The 19,955-nt window shown below is 38.1% G+C and overlaps 1 protein-coding gene across 2 annotated transcripts in view; it reads right to left on the bottom strand.

Moving 5' to 3' along the window:
* khdrbs3 (KH domain containing, RNA binding, signal transduction associated 3) overlaps nt 1-12,506 on the bottom strand; it is a 135,294-nt gene extending 122,788 nt beyond the window's left edge. For both annotated transcript variants that reach the window (XR_014210506.1, XM_082186269.1), the window contains exon 1: nt 12,144-12,506. Coding sequence is in view for 1 of the 2 variants with exons in the window: in XM_082186269.1 (XP_082042395.1) it covers nt 12,144-12,234 (91 nt within the window). In the remaining variant the exon portion in view is untranslated. The remainder of the gene's footprint in view (nt 1-12,143) is intronic.
* Between the last annotated feature and the right edge of the window lie 7,449 nt (nt 12,507-19,955).

Below are 19,955 nucleotides of genomic sequence, written 5' to 3'. Positions count from 1 at the left end.
CAGAATACAGTAGTAGGATTGGATCAATTGGTCTATATTTCTAAGTTCTCTTCCTTGCAACTTGCAACTACTTTCATGTCCTTACATACCTTTATTTGTGATCCTTTTACTAACCACTGTCGCCTTTAGCTCGCTCTGGGGGGTTGTGAGGCACAATCCACTGTAAAGCTGCTTAAAAACAATATTTATGGTGGAAATCTGAATTGAAATGAAAAGGTTTCTTTGCAGGCTTATACATCTAACATTAATCTAATAATGGGTGGGTAAAAAAGACACACTGTCAATTTAATAAAAAGAAAGAAGCATTATATAAATCTCACATAACTATTAGCATAAAGCCTGCTCCACTTTCTAGTATTTTGCAGCTATTCCAGCATGAATGAACAGAATGAATGAGGCGTTTCATTCTAGAAACATCTTAAAATGTATAACGGCGTTAAAAACATTATGAAGAGCAGTTTTCATTAAATTCTTCTAAATAAAAAAATAAAAATTCTAAATCAGTAAATTCATTTTTTAAACTTTTTTTTTACTTGTGTGTATTTTAAAGATGCGATACAATCGTGTACAATACAAAGATGAATTTGCAATACAAACTTAAGTGGTACTTGGAAAGAATTATGCACAATTATGGGGAAAAAGAACAGGATTTCTCTTACACTTTTGAAATAAGAGTCTGATGTACTATGTAGAAATAGTGTAAATTCCAATCGGAAGTGAGCATCCCTATGCCCTACTCAATCCGAAGGGCAGTGCCCTTGAAGTGTGGACTTTGGAGGGAGCAGGGCACTTGTGTGACACAATGTAGCCGTTTGGAACGCACTTGACAATGGGAGCAATTAAAGACAATCACTGTGTCCGAAATCTGTCTGACTTGCTACTACATTTGAATTTGAATTTACTTGGTGACTTTTAAAAAGTACGCTCTATACCAGGGGTGGGGAACGTTGGTCCTGGGGCGCTGTCCCACAGAGTTAAGTTCCAACCCTAATCAGCTAATCAATGTCTTCAGGATCACTAAGGCTACAATCAGGTGGGTTTTTTTCAGGGACTTGAGCTAAACTCTGCAGGAAAGCGTCCCTCCTGGACCAACGTTCCCCGTCCCTGCTCTATATAGTAGGAATGGGTAGTATAATTACAATTCAGACGCACTACATCCGCCATGTTGTTACTGTCACGTGACCTACCAGAGTCGCTTCACTTCCATTCATAAACCCTCCCCCGTGGCATCATGGGATAGTAAAGTGTCCATCGTATGCACACTTCAGAATCTCGCCAGAAGTATTCGGTCATCTGGGGAGTTTTCGCCTGCTGTATTTTGAATACTATGTATTCAGACTAGGAGTTGAACAGATATTTTTAAGTCGACATTTAATGCCGGGGACACTTAACGACTAGCTGAAACATTCTAAGACTGAACTGAACACACTTACAGACTGTTTCCATCGACTGGAGCAGATTTTAAACACCAACTGTGAACACAGACTGAACGCAACTGTCTCTGACTCGCCGTGTTTGGGCATGATCAGTCGTGAGTATCAAGTTACATTCATAATTGACCTTACAGTCGTTAAGTGTGTCCCCGACTTAAGTGATTAAAGTCGAGTCGACGTCGACTAGTCAATGATGATGTCATTAATGAACAAATAAGCCTGAACCTCGAGCTGAGACTTGAACACAAGTTGCCAATGACAAATGGCATCCCTTTCCCAAAATGCCCTTCAAGGTCACAAAAACGCTGTATGGAATTCACCTTTGCTCTAATATGCACAATTTCTGATCTACTGAAACAATGCAAACTAAAGTGCAAAACTGACTCATTCAGAAATATTTATATTTATGATATCACAACCATGAGCTCATTAAGACACATGCAGTATATACCTATTTAACCTGCCCTGATGAATAACTGTGAATTACACAGAGGTTATCCATAAAAACAAAACTCTTAAAGGTACAGTATCAAAAAGAGCCTGTTTAATATACAGGGTCAGGGAGCTGGTGGAGAATGGTTACAAAAACTAAAATGAGACAATTTGGTGCAAAAAAGCATTATATGTGGACAATGGCCCCCGTTAAAAACTGTGAGAAAATGCATACACACAAGATGGTCTGTATCCGGATTACCCATGATTCATTAGCATTCAAAAGTGTTGTATCAGCACCAAGCCCAACAATTCAAGTGTATAATTGTTGCAATAATTATTTTGGATTTTATTGACCATGTTATAAAGAGGAAAAATGCCCTGTAATCATGTTTTTACAGCAGAGCAAACCAGACCACCAGGAGCCATTTGAAATTGACAGAGGAAGCTCCTCTTCTCTTTGCAAGCCTGTATAAAAAAATATAAATAAATAAATAACAGCATAAAGCTTCTCTTGCAGAGCTTTTAGACTCTCATCCACAAGAGGAACGACATCACACACACACCGTTATAGGGTATAATGGGGAAAAGTGAGGATCTCGCCGGGTTATGGAGGGGCATAAATCTTTAATAGCACAGAGGCGAAGAAACAGGATATCAGTAAATGAAACTTAAGTGGATTTTCAGGCTTTTGTAGAAAGAGAAGTTATTCGGTAATGTGCTGAGAGTAGCGTAGGAAACAGACAGAGAGAGAGGTTTGACTTTTCAAGGCCCTTGCTTGACCACTACAAGTGTTATCTCATCCTCACATGCTCTTTCTTCATCTGATTAGAAAACAGGTTTAAAAACAGTTCATTATTAAAATATATTAGATTCCTTGAGCAGAAAATCATATAGCACTTTCACTTACAAAAAATAAAATGGTTTTTGTCAGTATTTGTCTTGTTTAGCAGTAAAAATATTTTGTAATTTTTAAACAAAAAACATTAAAAAAAAAGTAAATCTACTTGACTTCAGAGAATATATCTTGAATAAGTTATAAATTAATGTTTGTTCTTTCTGTATTAAATCCAAACTTTAATTTTTGTTAGACTTGTGCTTACAATTTTATATATATATATATATATATATACTTTATATCTGTACTGTATGACTTTTAGTTCAAATTCATTTAAAATTCAAAAGCAATATCATGAATAGACATTCTCTATATTCAGGGATGAATCATCATGAATGCAACTGATTTTCACATTTTTGCTATAGCCTATAGCCTAAAGATGGCTTAAATATATTTGTGCGGTTGCATTAGTCATGATTCATCCCTGAATGAGGTTAATTTGAACAAATCGGTTGATTGATTGATTGATTGATTGATTGATTGATTGATTGATTGATTGATTGATTGATTGATTGATTGATTGAATGAATCAATGTCTTATTTAAAGTCACTAGTTTCGTTCTTGAATGAATCAGCATTTAAACAAATAATTTCGAATGATTCAATGATTCAATGACTCACTAAAGACAGTCACCTACTAGTGTAACAATATAACCTACAGAGTCACTGAACTCCACCACTAATACACAGACTGACGGAACAGACTTTTTTGACCTAAAGTAAACTACGATTATAAAAAATGAATATGTCAACACAAGTGAGAGAGAAAAATACAGCAAATCTATTCTTTGATCCCTTTTGCCACTTTTATTAATAGCTACAGTGGAGGGAGGATAGGAAATAATGGGAAACAAGAGAAAGGAAATGGCAATTTGACAATTGTTGTGATCCAGTTTCAAACTCAACTCAAACCAACATTTTAAAGGTGAACTATTCCTTTCACAATCAAAAGACTTCCAATGCATTTTTGATCACAAATCAAACTTTCAGACGTGGTTCAAGATCTTCCTTCTGTTGTTCTGCTTCAAAATAAAGATGCTACACAACAAAAAAACATATTAACAGGAATCAACGTCAGCCACAGTGTCAATGTAACTTACACACTATTTATGTCAACACACAAATACACTAACAAATCACACTCATACTGTGAGTACTGTCGGAGATTTTAGCTTCCTAGTGGAAGCATCTGCATTTGAGAAACACCCTGCGTTGTGAAAAGAGACAAAAACACCTTTAGATGTGTGAAGATCACAGAACTGTCTGAAATCACACTCAAGCGCGTCCCGCCTTCCGGTGATACCCAGTGAGTCCGACGAATCTGGACCCATTGCCAGCTATCCTCCCTCTGAAGAGTCTCCGCCACATTGTCTGTCTCCGAGAGCCATCTTCAGTCACACAGCAATCACAAGCACCAAGAAGAGCCTTCTTATTTACATACTATCATATTCTATTACATCTTACTTTCATTCTAGCTTTATTTGTTTCCTATCTTTCCTGCATGTTTTCCCTCCTCCTATTTCTTTCACCCATTACAATTACAATTTCATCCTGTATTTCGTTCTCCTATTGCCTTCTCCCTGCCTTTTGAAATTTAATTTGGTGGCAGTCCTTCATAAATAACTTTGCCCCTACGGAGAAGTGCGGCCTTATTCAAACTGTAGCCCGGAGCACAAAGGCATACTGATTAACGGAGTCTCTCTCTTTCTCTCTCTCACTCAGTGTCTCTCTAATCCTCTGTTATCCAGGGCTGCTGTTGTACTGTCCCTTGCTCTTCTGAGCGATGCGTTAACATCCTGCAGCAGTAAAAGATTAATACTGTATAAATGAGGAGGGGAGCACCACAGGGGTGGATTGGTGGCCTAGATTAACATGAGAGTGCCGTGGGTTGAAGGTTTGCCAGACAGCCTCACCGCGAGCTCCCTAATGTAAGTACGGAACACTCCTGAGCACAGATTGGGATCGTTTAGCTGTGTCGAACCCATGTCATGTTCATGCTAAGACAAAGCGAGCATGCGTGATTTAAAGGAACAGTTCACCAAAAAATGACAATTGGATCATCACTTGACAGAATTAAGACTTGTGAAGCAGTAAGTCAACCCAGACGGAATCTACAGACTGGTTAAATATGCAGAATGGATTTAAACGTGGTTAAATTAGAGCTGAAAGTACAAAATCACCAAATGTCACTGTTTTTCATGTTTCAGAATTGATACTGACATGCTAAATTCCTCTCGTGCATATGAAATTTCATAAATAAAGCGTTTGAATGATTTTTGAGTAATTTTAAATAAGTCAAATGTAATAAAATAAAAACCGATTATGCTGATATACTTCTACTACAAAACAATTGGGGTCAGTGGGGATTCTCTGATTAGTAGAAAGTTCAAAAGAACAGCATATTTGAAATTTAAATATTTTGTAACTAGGGGTGTAACAATATATCGTGTCGCAATATATTGCAATACAAAAATGCAACAATATGTATCGTGGATAGTGACAATATGTATCGTGGATAGTTCACCCAAAATAAAATGTTCAATTTAAAAAGTTTTAGTGTCTATTAAACTACTATAAATAATGTTGAATATAATGTATAATAATGCAATTGGGGAATATTTGTGGGCCCTGATAATGCCAAATGTCTTAAGTTACCAGTAAAAAGTGGCCTACATTATTTTAAATATATCTAGTCAGTGACAGAGTGCAAGCATATTCGTCTAAAATAATTCTGTATTTTCAGCTTCAGAATCATGATTATTTTTATTCTGGTGTCACCATTGTCCTGTGCATAGGGATATCAACACCAAGTCCAAGCCTATTCAGTTACACACCCAATGTAATACCAAATTTACCATTTTAATCAACAGTAAAAAAACAAATTAACCTTTTACCATTGGAGTATCGCAATAATATCGTATTGCGAGTTCCTAAAAAATCTTTTGAACTTTTCCAACTTTTGAACATTGATGTATATAGCCAAAATAAGTGGTTGGCTTGCAAAACAACTTTGACGAATCTTCAAAATACATTTTGCATGAGACAACTGCATGAGAGTTTTTAAATGAAGACAAGATTTTTATTTTTGGTTGAATTGTACAAAGACTCAGTTTCTCCCTCAGCAGCCTATGGAAATATTGCAGTCGAGGGGGTTTATTGGTCACCACAGGTTGTTCGGTAAGACCGCTACATATCACGTTACAGATTTCCAGTTCTCAAGGGCAAGTTAGAGAGGAAGGGAGGGGGAACAGAGTGCTTCTCTTCCTCAAACTCACAGAGACAGTATTTCACAGCTACACGCTCCGGCTCATTATCCCTGACCCGTCGTGTCGAATCAGAGCTCGGCGTCTGAGAATCCAGGCTCATTTGTTTTTCGAGCTGACCTGAGAAAGCCCCCCACACAGAAACTGCTGAGACTGACAAACGCAGACACAAAACCGCCGTTTCTTTCTGTACCGTCAAACAGAAAATGAGAAGCGTTGCACGTTTTCCACATCGCTGCGTTTTATGGGGGATGAGAATGCTTTAAAATCAACCATCCCATCACACAAGGGCCGCTGGAGATGATTATACCTGTAGACGAGCCGCGAAACGACTGCGGCTTGAGACCGGGAAGGAGTAATCGGAGGTGACGCACAAACATCTATTGCATTTTAGTAAATACGAACGTAAAAATAGATTCTGAAAACAATGTCACACCTGACACGCACGGACTACTCCCTCTCATAAAAGTCCTGTAAACGTGATTCATGATACTTGAATTGATTTATTTGATCGTTAAAGGTGAAACCCCGCCATTTCCGCGCAACTAGCAGCACCTGCAATCTGTTTGTTTGAGGAAATAGTAACATCGGCTCAACCAACGCCATGAGTTTATGGGTGGGACTAAGTAAAGGAAAACAAGCTTGTCATTATTTGTGTAAACTTGTTAATGGTGCAAGAAATGACATACTTCACCTTTAAATATTATTCTTCCCTTGGAGATGATCAACCAGCACAACGTGGAGAACATAAACCAGTAAATTACACTGGCTAGTCATTTCTTTGACATAACTTGGAACCTTAATCAGATGTTACGGGTAAAATCAATATGTGTTGACTGCAGTTAACGAGCAGTCATTAGATTTCATGAGGAACAATTCAAGTCTCTCAGGAAACAGTTCTCACTTCACACAGAGGAAAAGCAAGTGCATTGCTGCGTGTCTAAAATCCTCTCGGTAATAGACATCCTGCAATAATAACTAGTTATTAGCTGCCTAAACAGGATGAAGAAGTGACAGAGCAAAAGCAGAACATAAAAAAAGAAGAAGATATTTTTAATGCCAACTTCAGGCAATTCGTTACAAGGATATGAATAATAAAAAAACCTGAGTCATACACAGAAAACACTAAAGCATTCTACAGTCCTGTTGCATTTGGTTTACATTCATTTGTAGTGCAAACACTAATGTTGTATCCCTCTGATCATCTTTTTTTTTTTTTACTTCAAATATAAAAATCACTCCCAATCTAAAAAAAAACATTAATTTCAAGATAGCAGCACATCTGTTCACTGCAATAAAAGAGAGCAGTACATATTCAAGAGATACTTGATGCATCGTCCATATTGAAGTTATGTTGTCATTAATTCTAGTTTTTTTAAATGCAATGACATAAGGTCGCTCATTTAGAATAATGGAAAAGAGATAAAAAACAGCTTGTAAAGATCTGTTCACTCTGCCTCTGAGCATCTAGGCTATACTCATGAGAACTGATCCTAGATCAGTTATCCTAATCCTATTCTCTCTATTACTGTGATATTAGCAAAAAACGACCTGATCTCAGGTCAGAAACTCACATCGACAGCTATCCACGTACACACATGATAATATATTAATGCTGCCCGGGGCGTCTGAGAGACAGTGATGATTATCTCAATCAAGTGCCATTCTACTTGCAATTTATCTCTCTAACTGTCTCTATTTATCTCTGTTCACAAGGCATTTGATGCAATGCCAGGCTCTGTTTCTGTTTGCTCGTGGGTGGTTTTGTAAGTCGGCATATAGCCACAGACCAGAGGGCAAAGAGAGAGAAAAAAACTAATTTTTTACAGATCTCTCTATCATAGCAAGAATCAATGTCCCTTCCTGAATCTTAAACGTATCTTATAGACCATCTTACAAAGCACATGCTGTGCTTTGGGAGTTTTGGGGATTTTGCACAAGCATTTGTTTATTCTTCAACCAGGGATGCAGCATGCATGAGCTAAAGGATTTCCTCTTTATCTCATCACTCACTCTCTTCTCCTTCCTCTGGGTAAATGGTGGTTTGGATATGATATGAACATGGCAAAACCAAGATGGTCTATAATATCTGGAGAAAGTGATCCATTGGCATTGCCAATGATTTCAGCTGGTACACTGAGACCACATATAATCTGGCCCTGCAAAAACATCTACTATAACATAATGAAATACTTTCAATTTATATGCTTGCAGAATAAACCAGCAGAAGTTAATTTATGCTGGCCAGCTAAATATTGACCGCTGGGTAAAGCACAGCTAAAGATGTGGCAAAGCTAAACATCTGCCCATGCAAAATTACCGCTGACTGTTTTTCTCACAAAATAGCATCAATCGTTGCATCAATATTTTGAGTTCAAATAATGTAGAAACAAGTTTTCTAATGTGGAAGCTCTAAAAACTAACCTTTTTTTAAATTGCCTCTGGAAAGTGTCGCACTCAAGTACTGTAAAGTACAAAAGTGACGAAAGCGTGCAACATTGAATCTTCCTCATGCATTTGGTGATGTATTTGCAATACATAAATTTGGCATAATTTACTATGCATTTAATCATGATGTATATCAAGTGACACCCAGACTTGTAATACTGTACACAACCATCTTCAGAAATACATATGCTTACTAAATTCAAGCACACGTACACATTGCGACTAAATGTAAGCACAGGTATGTGGTCTAAGTCGTTACGGGTACATTAAATTTGACTTTTCTAAGACCCAATTATGGATCCGTTGTTAATTTAATGGAGTGTAATTACACTAAATACCTAATTAGCGCCTCACATTCTCTTAAGAAAGGCCTTTCTAAAGCAATTAAGTAAAAATATTGTGTGGGATTTGGAGTTTAGCTTTCCTGTAGCTCAAACAGTAGAGCGTTGGCGCTTGCAACGCCAAGGTCGTGGGTTCGATTCCCAGGGAAAGCAAGAATTGATCAGAATGTAAATGTGGACCTTGAAATGCAATGTAAGTTGCTTTGGATAAAAGCCTGCTAAATGCGTTAATGTAATGACTGTTGGTGTGCGCTGGTTTAATAAAACTCCCACTGCATCTGTTTCCAGCCAGTTAAGAATTGTTTAGCGGCCTGTGTAGCATTGCAAACAGTGTAAATGCATGTGCGAATGTGTATTTGTAAGTTGCTTTTCTTTGTGTTCCTCTTCTCCTGCCAATTACATAATTTAGTTAAGGATTCTAAGATGAGAGCTACTCGACATGACATCATGAGCCATCTGTAGTATACTGGAGATAAGACCGCAAGTTTTTCTCAAGATTTGGCAGCCACGCAAACATCTCCAAACCCCAGGACGCCTATGCTGATTTCTGCCAATAAAACATTGAGAGATGTTAGCTAATTACTTGCAAATTGCATCTTTCTTAATAAACGAGCAAATACACTTATGAAGCAATCTCTTTCTTCCTGGCTTGCTCAATTTCTCTCTCTCGCTCCCTCTCTCGTTTTCATTTCTGTAAGCGAAACTGTCCAAGAACTGAAAAGAGGTTAAAACTCTGTCCTTCTGTCATCATGCCTCTCACTTCAAAATATCCTGCTAAAAGGCCTTGCAATTTAAAGTGAAAGGAAGCAAGATGGAATGATAAGAAAGAAAAGTGCTGAGTGTGAAAGTGTGAAAAATGTTATCCGCTACGCTGGTCATACCCCCGGTTCTTCGCTCTGACAGCAGCACCGTCCTTCTCACGGCAAACCCTAGCGGTCTCTGCAGAAATCTCAGTTATACTGTCGACAGAACTCATCTGAATATCTTCCACCCTGGCATCTTGATGTGGCTTTGAGAAAGAGATTTTTGCTGAGAAATGAGACAGGTTTGATGTCTAATGACATCTGCATTTGGAAGCTTTGAGCTGCAAAGCTAGACTGGAATGACCCTTATTAGAGATATTTTTTGGATATTGAATACAGGAAAAATCATCAAAAAGCATCACTACATTTATGAAAAAGTGAAACTTTGTACTCTCTTTACTTTATGACATTTTTTATTAGATTTTACACTATTCCCTGCACATATACTCCTCAACCCTCTAAAATAAATTGTTCACCCAAAATTTACCACCCAGTTACAAAAAAAAAAAATTCTGTGCAACAAAGCAGATGAGTTATAGTGATCTATTTATTTATTGTTGCTGTTTTGTGTTTTTTGGCGCTTGACGTGTTCACTTTTCAATGTTGTAAAGAATAAAACAGCATACAAATAAAATAAAAAATTCTATATTTCTGGTTTAAAAAATGCCATGCAGGTTTGGAACAACATGGAGGTGAGTAAATATTGACCCCATTTATATGAACAGTTGCACAGAAAGAACATGTTTCACATTATGCTGATTCTGCAGCTTATTATCAAACCTCAAATGCCTTAGTGTTAGAGCTCCTAAACCTTCAGTCACCCCCTTGGGCAAAGTGCAACCAAGAGTAACAGCCAGGGAACACATTCTATTGCATAAGTGCAGCTTTAATTGAAGAATGGCTGCATCATGCCTAAAGCTGCAAACAGACTCTCTTACGCACTGGTTCACCAGATTTAAAGCTCTATGGTTTTAGTTGGAGACACTACGGCCGATTCTGCCCGGTGAATCGAGTGAAATTTTCATTGGATCGCACGACGAGGAACACATCTCAAGCAACAGCATCACATTTTTTCATGAGTAAATAACTTTGACATATTACTTGTGCAACACTGCAACAGAGAGAATTCGGATGAGAGAAAGAGATGGAGCGTGCATCTCTGACAGCTATGTGCAATGCAAGGGAGCACGCAATGGCATGCCAAACTTTTTTAACTGGTAGGATAAAGAAAGGTATAGGAATAAAACAATGACATTTTGCCCTATATTGCCAGACTTACTTTCATGAAAAGTCTCCATGCAACACCAACATTCTGAACATGTTCGCGGTCATGCGAGTCTTTGTTTGAATTATGAATATTCCCACCAACGTGCAAACCATCCTTTTTTCTTCACATTTTCTTTAAGCTGCTCATAAAGATGAGTAGAACGGACGGATGTTTATGTCTTTGCATTTGAATGCAAAGGCCAGAATAAAACTCTAAAACACAAATATCTGGATGGAACTCTCTGGTGCTTAAACTCACTTTCCATTCAGTGCTTATTTGCCTGAGAGCCCCAAAAGTCTTGCATCCAATCCAAAGACGTGAATAACTGCACCTGCTACATTCGTTATCAATGATATTGGTTCTGTGCAGTGCTCTTAAAACGGATTAATTAATGAGTCTCTCTCTCTCTCTAGAGTCTAGACTTAAATCTGCTCTGCTTCCTTGAGGGAAGCGCAAATGAGCTTGTGCTCTTGAGGAATGAACATGCTTAATTCTTTACAGAGAACAGAAAAATACACATATGAAAAAAATAAAACCAGTATGTTTATGCTGCCTCTTTAGGTTACTGCATACTCACTTACATTTACTCATTAGCATATCCAAAGAGACTCTAACCCAAATTTCACTAGTAACAAGTCTAGTTACATTTTATTTCACTTGTCATATTATGTAATGGTTAGTCAGAATGGATACTTTGCAGTTCAATTTTAATAAATAAAAAAGTAAAGGAATATTAAATATATTACTATAGTAACAATGTGAACACACACTATACCTAAAGGGTATTAGTCTCCATGATATTAGTACTACTAGCAAATATTTGGAGAAAAATGCTATTTGTTACCACCAACAAATGAGCTAGTTGTTTGTCACTATTTGTGACTAAAACAAAGAAACAAGTATAGTATGCAATGGAAAAGTAGTGGTTCAACAACAACAAATTCAACAGATAGATAGCCACTACTGGAATAAATAGTGCCTAAGGAATTGATAGTAAAACTGAAAAAAGCCGCTATTACTCTAATTAAAATAAATTAAAATGAGTTCTTGTTAAAACGACTTGCCACAATGTACAAATGCATATATTTATAGTATGTTTCAATATGTTACAATAAGCGAGTAGGACAACCAAATAAAAGGTTCATCATAAACATTATCTCCTTAGTATTTCAACCAGTGATCGCGCAAAACGCACCATCGCGTAGAGGAATGTAAGAGCGGTGACACGAATAGTTTGACAGGGGACAGCGGGACTTACCTTGATCAAGAAGACGCATTGAGTGCTGGAAGGACGGGTCCAGAGAATCCTTCTCCGCCATCAGTTCTGGCAAGTACTTTTCGTTATCCATCTTGCCCAGTGAGTTTGGTCCGACAAAAAGCTTGTCAGTTGTAAGAGAATGTTAGATCCTGCTGTTGTCCTAAAGCAACCCAGGCAAAATGCGCACCAGTCGTACAAGGAAAAGAACCCAGTGATTCTATTAGCTGTCGGTAAGCATCTGCAACATAACCTGGAGTTGGCTTTTTTCTTTAGTTGTGCTGAAGATAACTGTCCGTGCGCTTCCCAGATGGTTCGTCTTTAGCCCATCTGCAGGAATAAGCCGATGCCTCCGTCCAGTCAGACTGCCGCTCGCAACTGTAAACAAGCGCTTTGAAGCTCCCCCTGTTGTATCCACGGGCAACGACTGCAAGTCCCAGATCTTCCGTTGATTGGATGTAGCTGGTGCCGCTCGTGAGATATCGGATACCCAGATGTCAATCATTCCGTGAGGGCGGGGCGGGTGAGGAATTGTCCGAGGTGCTGCAGTTTCTTGCGAAATGTGTTGAGAGATGGGAATCGAAAGAATCTGACGTTTGTGATTTTGGATGGATCATACTGTAATAATCATCTTTAACATTCCGAGGACTTAACGGTTCCATTTACTATTTGTTTTGAAATATTTGAGAGAGAGACAAAAAAAGTTGAATCTCCCCAGTAGTCCTTTGCAAGTAAATAGCCTACATTTAACAGAATTTTTCCAAAAGGTGTGTTTACATTAGGCTGTATATAACCATTTGAGAGGTAAACACAAACTGATGATTGGTCTTCTTCAGTAGCCTATAACATTTCTCAAATGAATATTTTATTTATTTTATAGAAAAGCCTTCAAGCGATTACTACAACAAAACCCTAATGTGTCCATACAATCTTCAACCACAGGTTTCTATATGGTAATCACAGTCAACACGACAAGATACAATAGCTTCACGGTCCTTCAGAACAACATAAGTTCTTGTTTTGGAGATTACGAAACAAATAACTATTAACGGTTCAGTCAGCAAGTCAACTCCAAGTTATTTCAATGGACTAAAAAACACTGTCTCATCACTATTCTTTCGTGTCATGTTCAGAATTTGGACAATAGATGGCCATGCTGTGTAATTCACTGAAAAGAACCAGCTCATCAGTGATGGATTCAGGAAATCGGACTCTAGCACTGTATGTAGCACTGTATGGGTTTGCTTCACTAAAATAACTGACCCACAAGAGTCATTTTAGCACAGTGTTCTGGAGTAATTGAACGTCCTTATATCATTCTATAATCTTTTAAATGTAATCGGTTCTGAATAAAAATTTATATAAAAAAATAAAATAATTAATATAACCCGTTCTGAATAAGTGGTGATCTTTGCAATGTGGTGGGAAGAGACCTTTATAAAAGACCTTGGGCTGATTTGGCAGATTTTAACATGATGTGTATCATGAGTTGCTAATGTTTTTTACTTACCCTAAGCTCTTAAATTGTGAGACACTCTAAATTGTGTTCAGAAAAGAGCTTATCAGAGTTGTTCAAGGCAGAATTTACTCTGGAACTACAAGTGCAAAACAGGATTTGCGTATCCGTCCCTAAACAGACAGAGAGAACTCCTGAGCCAAAAGGCAACAAATATACACCATATAAAATATAACAAAATGCATATTATTCAGAAAAACCCATACATCTGTGTAACCCCCAACATTCATACCAAAGAAAGGTCAACGTGGTCTCATGGCTGCAGGCTTAGCCTACCAACCGCAGAGTTACTCTGCCTCCATGTCAATATGTAACAGCATTAGATGCCAGTCAAAACTGATGTGTGATGCCATGAGGGACATGGCACATGAATGGTCAGTAGCTGCAAGAGACATGCCCAAATTAAGATTTTTCAAATGAACAGCTGTCAAAAATAGGAATGTGAGCTGTTTTACTGTAAAGCCCGATCTCTACAGATTGCCTGGGGAAGGCTAAACTTAACTCAAGAGTGAGTCATGTGTCTGTAAAATACCAGCTCAGATCTTACTGATGAGGTCATGCATGTGTAATACTAGAGATTGAACACAGGAAAGAGATGCTGCCAGTATTTCACAGGGGAGCTATCGGCCCGCTTATTGAGTTATTGTGTTTGGTAGCACCGTGTATGTGGTAGTTCATGTTTGATCCTTTCATTGTCTCCCGGATCCAGTCATTGAAAAAATTATTATTTTAGCAAAAGCGCTCTCAGATTACTTTCTCTTAAGAGACACATCCAAATGAAGAGCAAAAAATCCATTCCCCGCTGCACCTTTATTCCTGTTTGGAGGAGAAGAGTGGGTAAAGAGGTTAAAGTTCACTGTCGGAGCATCGCATACACAGTCAATCAAAAATCCACACTAAATTAAGTAGGAGAAATTTTCCATACCTTTCAAATCCTGCATCTCATCCCATCAGCAATCCAGAATATTTTTGTAGAAATGTATTACAGCACATCTGGACATGTTTCTAAAGTAATGCAGTAATGTTATGCTGTCTTGACTGATTTGCATTGCATTAGATCACATTAGATTAAGCACGTTCTATCTATCCATCTATCTAGAGAAACTAAATACACCTCACTTTCATTTCCTAAAGACGGAATCACAATTCACTGGGCATATGATGTTTGGACCAGGGGCCTCATTTATAAACGTTGCGTACGCACAAAAGAAGGCGTACGGCGCTCTCTACGCAATAATTGGTTATTTATAAAAAGCAAACTTGACGGGAAAATGTGCGGTCCTTCACGCAAACTCTGACCCAGGCGTACGCACAAAATAGGGGGAAATGAGAAATGGCGACACCGTCGGCAGATGGAAGAAACACGTGAAAGTGTGTGAAAGTGTGTGAAACTGTAGACCGTTGTGTAAGAGAAATGGCAATACTGCCTCTCATAAATAACATGAAGACTTCACAAAGCAAGTCTTACAATTAAAAGCCTACACGAACACCCGTTTGATCGATCTGCAGTGTAAAACAAAATCAAACGAAGATTACAACAGAAATGCAAATTAACACAAATTTGCAAAAAGAAACGTGAAATATGTTCTGCAATAATATTGGCATGTTATGCAATTCATCCTCATAACACATCTGTAGCTTATCAGATGCAATCAAATGGATGGTAATAAAATGCCATGATGCCATCACAATGCACTGACGCTTTTTTGCATCGACTTTGATGTCCGACCATTTCTTTTTTATTTCGGCCACGGTCTGAGGTTTGGAGGCTGCAGCATTAACGGCGTCTGCAACCTTTTGCCACTCAAGTGCCTTTTTGGCATTAGTAATGCCCACACTGTGCCCTCCAAACAACATTTTACTCCTCTTTTCCACCTCGCCAATGATAATTTCTACTTCACATTGAGTGAAGTAACGTTTCTTGATTTTCCTCTCTGTTTGCCATGATTTCGCAATCGATGAATATTAACTTGTGGGCGTTTCACGGACTATTTATGGGAAACTATGGGCGTGACATGAAGCCGCAAAAGCTGCGCTACATTTAGAATTGATTGTGATTTATAAAGGGAAAACTGCGTAGGATGTGCGTGCGCACGGTTTTATAAATCCGAATATTTCTGTGCGTACGCACGTCCTATGTTTCATCCGTACGCCACTTCTGACGCAAATCCTACGCAAAGATTTATAAATGAGGCCCCAGGTCTCCGCTAAACTCCTTATGCAGATGAATGTGTCCGATCTTCTTGCACCTTGTGGTGTGTGTGTGTGTGATTAATCAGATCTCATCTTCCGTTAATGGCTCACACTCTCAGCAGGTTCTTTCACCTCACTGCTAATGACCAAACTCAAGAGTCACCAAAGGAAACCCACGGAAGAGAATTCAGGTCACAGTTTTGTTTAAGGCTATTTTCTGTTACCATCTGTGATGATTTATATACAGTAGGCCTATACGTTTGTCAACAGACAAACCCCAAACGAGAGGCTGAAGAGCCAAATGAGACAAAATCGCCCAGTAGTGAAGTGGGCTGTCTCATTATACCAGTCAGGGGTAGTTCTCAACTCTTCAGTTGTCAGAAATTGAAAAATAAAAAGGTGGAGGCTTAGGTGGGCGTATTGGACTGTAGGCAGCGGAAACAAGTTGCATAACTCAGAATGTCAGAGTTCTGATGAGCAAAACCCACTCTATCTTCGCAAACCCTGATCCATGGTTCTGAAACCGGAAGAAAAAAAACTTCTATGTATATCAGCACTTTTATGTTCATCCACATCAAACTTTGAGGTGACGCTCTGTATGTTTACTGTGTGGACGGGAAGCTTCAAGCAATCGATGAAATGTTTATTTATAGGTACCAGTGGGTTGAGTATATGGAGAGGTTAGCTCTGAGAACAGCTAAAGTTAGAGATAGGAGACAGTTAGCTGCTATTGTATACACTATGCAAATTTAGGGATGCATGAAGGTTAGGACTATCCATCCTTACCTTAAATAAGCCTTAGGCTGCAATCAAAGTTTTACAAAATCACTTTGAACACCATAACACTACAAACCATGCAGCTTTTAAACAGCCAGGAGGTCAATCTGTGATATTTATGTACATCCCTTACTGGTCAAATAAACAAGTCAGAGTTTACAAGACTTACACTTTGGACTGCTTTCAAAGACAAAACTTCTTCACTTGTGCTTGTGTTTCTGGTCTAGTGCTCACATGCGTTGGAACGAAAGTATAGTCTGCCTGCACCTTTAAGAGAGAAAAACAGGAACATGTAAGAATTTAAAGATTGCAACCCAGCATACATGATCATGGCAATCTTGAATTATGGTACCTACACATGTTTGCCTCTGAAAGAAAAAAAGGTTATTGCAAAGCTTACGAGTCAATGTTTTAATCTCTGCAAGAGACCATTAAAAACAAGCTCAAAAGCACTAATCTCCTTCTCTGAAACATGATTTATTTATAGATATGGTTGCCATCTGGTGCTGCTCTTCTCCAACGTTTCGGCACAAGATAAATCTGCTTCATTAATGGGCTCTTGTCTTAGCATCCTGCTCCTAATTGCAATGTATCACACCATAAAATGATAAATAAACTTTGCTGAGTGGTTTTGTTGGTTATGATACGCTGGTTGTTTCTCGACGCGCAGCCAAACAATTGCGTCCCAGTGGTCGTTATTGTGACAGAGAGTGGTTTTAATCATAGCGAAGGGAGGTTACCTGCTTGACAGCGCTGCCGGGAGACTCTCCATTTAATATTTGTCTCATAAATACCACGTTAATTACACGGCCAAGGGGAAATGACTGACAGCTTTTGGGTGTTGTGATTCTTTGTGTCCTCACATGAAGCTAAACATCTGCAGGCATTTGTTCTCACTATAAAACCATTAGAGTATGAATGTGTAGCTGTGTTCTGAGGTAAAAAGTAAGACTATGAAAGAAAGTCACAATTTTAAACCCATGTGTGATCATTTCAGCTTTCTCACATTGTAAGCCTATATTTTTAGTAATGATGTTAAGTTTAAATACATATACACATTTAATGAATAAAAACAGTTATTATAGCCTACACATGCCTTAACGACTAAATGAATCCTCTCATGACAACCTTTCGTCTCACCTCAGGAATGAAGAGTGCTGACATATGGGCATTTAGCGGTTCATTTGAAAGTTTCACGTCTGTCACTGGGATGATCTTATAGCCTGCGTGACTTTCACTAGTATCCTGCCGCTCTCGAGAAGAAATCACACAACGCTCGTTAAATTATAACACGCGCACGTCTTGTAGAGCGCAGGAAAAAGGCGCGAGATCTGATGAGAGAAGCGCGCGCCTTAATTTGAAGTGGCAACACTGGCTCCGTGTGGCCATAACAAGTAGTTCCGCTTGTTTTAGAATGACTAGGTGAGTCAAGCTCATTTAAAGCTCAGATTAAACCTAATTGTAACCACATTGGGTAACTGTTTGTTATCTACGCTGCCTTTAAAAGAAAAAGAAAAATCCGTTGTTGAGGATGTGTCAGTCATGACAGAAAAAAATATAAACTAGTGTTGATTATAAGTGTGAATGTTGACTTCTGACAGTTTGAATTCTGAATTCGTTGTAGGCCTACTGTTAATGATGAATAACCTTCAAAATAAATCTCATTTATAAGGCAGTTCCGAGTTCACATCGTTTTCTGTGGTCCGGTTTCCATATGGCCTATAGATATTTATGCTATTATTTTCTGTGAGGAAAATTAGATATTTTGAATAGATTTGAACATTTTCTGAAAGAGAAACAATCCCAAAAGCGAACAGATTGAGATATGATTATTTGACTATTTATTGATGATTATTTCCCAAGAAGTGGTAACACGTTTCGATGGTCCACTTTAGACATTCTATCTTCGCAACTACATGTTCATTAGAGTATTAGGAGACTGTCTGCTTAATATTTGCTAACACTTCATTTCGATGGTCCACTTTTGACATTCTACTGACTATAGGCTATGCAACTACATGTCAACTTATTCCACTAACCCGAATCTACTAACAGTCCACTAACTTATTCCACTAACAGTCTACTAACAGTCTACCGTCTACTCTAATGAGAGTTAGTTGACACGTAGTTGCAAAGTACTTAGGTATAGTTACTTGAATATCTAAAGTGGACCATTGAAATAAAGTGTAACCCAGGGAGTAAATCTTAATTATTAATCTTAATATAAAATGAATATAAACAATGATTAAAATGTCTTATTAATAATGGTTGCTACACCCTGTTGCCTGTTAAGTATTAGAACTGTTAGTTACCAGTGACCAAACTGACTAATTTCACAAACATATGAGTAACTTAAAAAGGACCTTTGTGACCACACATACAACCCATCTGTTAAATGGCCATTCAAACAGAGTGGTCTTGCAAGCCCTGATCCTTCACAGGAATTGATCTCCCTTCCTCTCTTTCCCCCTTTTACTCTCTTTCTCTCTCTCTCATTCTCTAAAGGAAATCGTAATGAGAAGCTGTCAGCTCATACAGGTAAACAAATCAATGGCACCTAGACTGGAAGCGCTCACAAGGTCAACTGTCTCTCTCACCCTTCCTCTCTGTTTATGATCTATTTCTTTCACACGTTCTCTCTACCCTTCCATTTTCCCCTTTCATAGCCCTGACTGAGTTTGTGGTTGCACATGGACTTAACCTGACCTCTCCCCTTCTCTGCATCTCAGACAGGAAGACCTGTCAGCTGTTTGTTAAATAATGTCTCCATTTGCTATTGCATATGATAATTTCATATGCATTTGAAATGATCATTTTGCCTTGAAGGCCAATAATATTATTATTGAAACTCTACATAATTTAATGTTATTTAGATGGACTGGACAAACGCAAGAAAAATGACAATCCCATAATACTCTGCATGGGTTTTTATTTTTATTTTTTTTATTGGCTTCAACTTCTGTTTTGTTCTTGAGCTCTGAATTGGTTAAAAGGTAAGAGGGCCTGGCGATTTCAACTAAAAAAGAGTATTGTTGCACAGACTGACCAAGTTACTACTATTTTATAAATGATTATGAAGGCCAATTTTTTTTTTTAGATGGCACAAATCAGATCAGGCTTTGGCTCTCTCACTATAAAAATGTAATACAATAATACCAGCCTATTTTAAAAAGAGGACATGACATTTCTAACAACTTATGCTGTATAATTAAATGCAAAAAAAAAAAAGAAAAAAAAAAGGAAGATAGAAATCTAGGTAGAAAAAAACCTTCTCCTCACAGATTCCGATGAGCTGAGAAACATTTGACTCTTAATTAAATTACACAAAC

This window comes from Leuciscus leuciscus (genome assembly GCF_965113295.1).
Source record: "Leuciscus leuciscus genome assembly, chromosome: 12".
Classification (NCBI taxonomy): Eukaryota; Metazoa; Chordata; class Actinopteri; order Cypriniformes; family Leuciscidae; genus Leuciscus; species Leuciscus leuciscus.
This window is presented reverse-complemented; position numbering and strand designations above follow the sequence as displayed.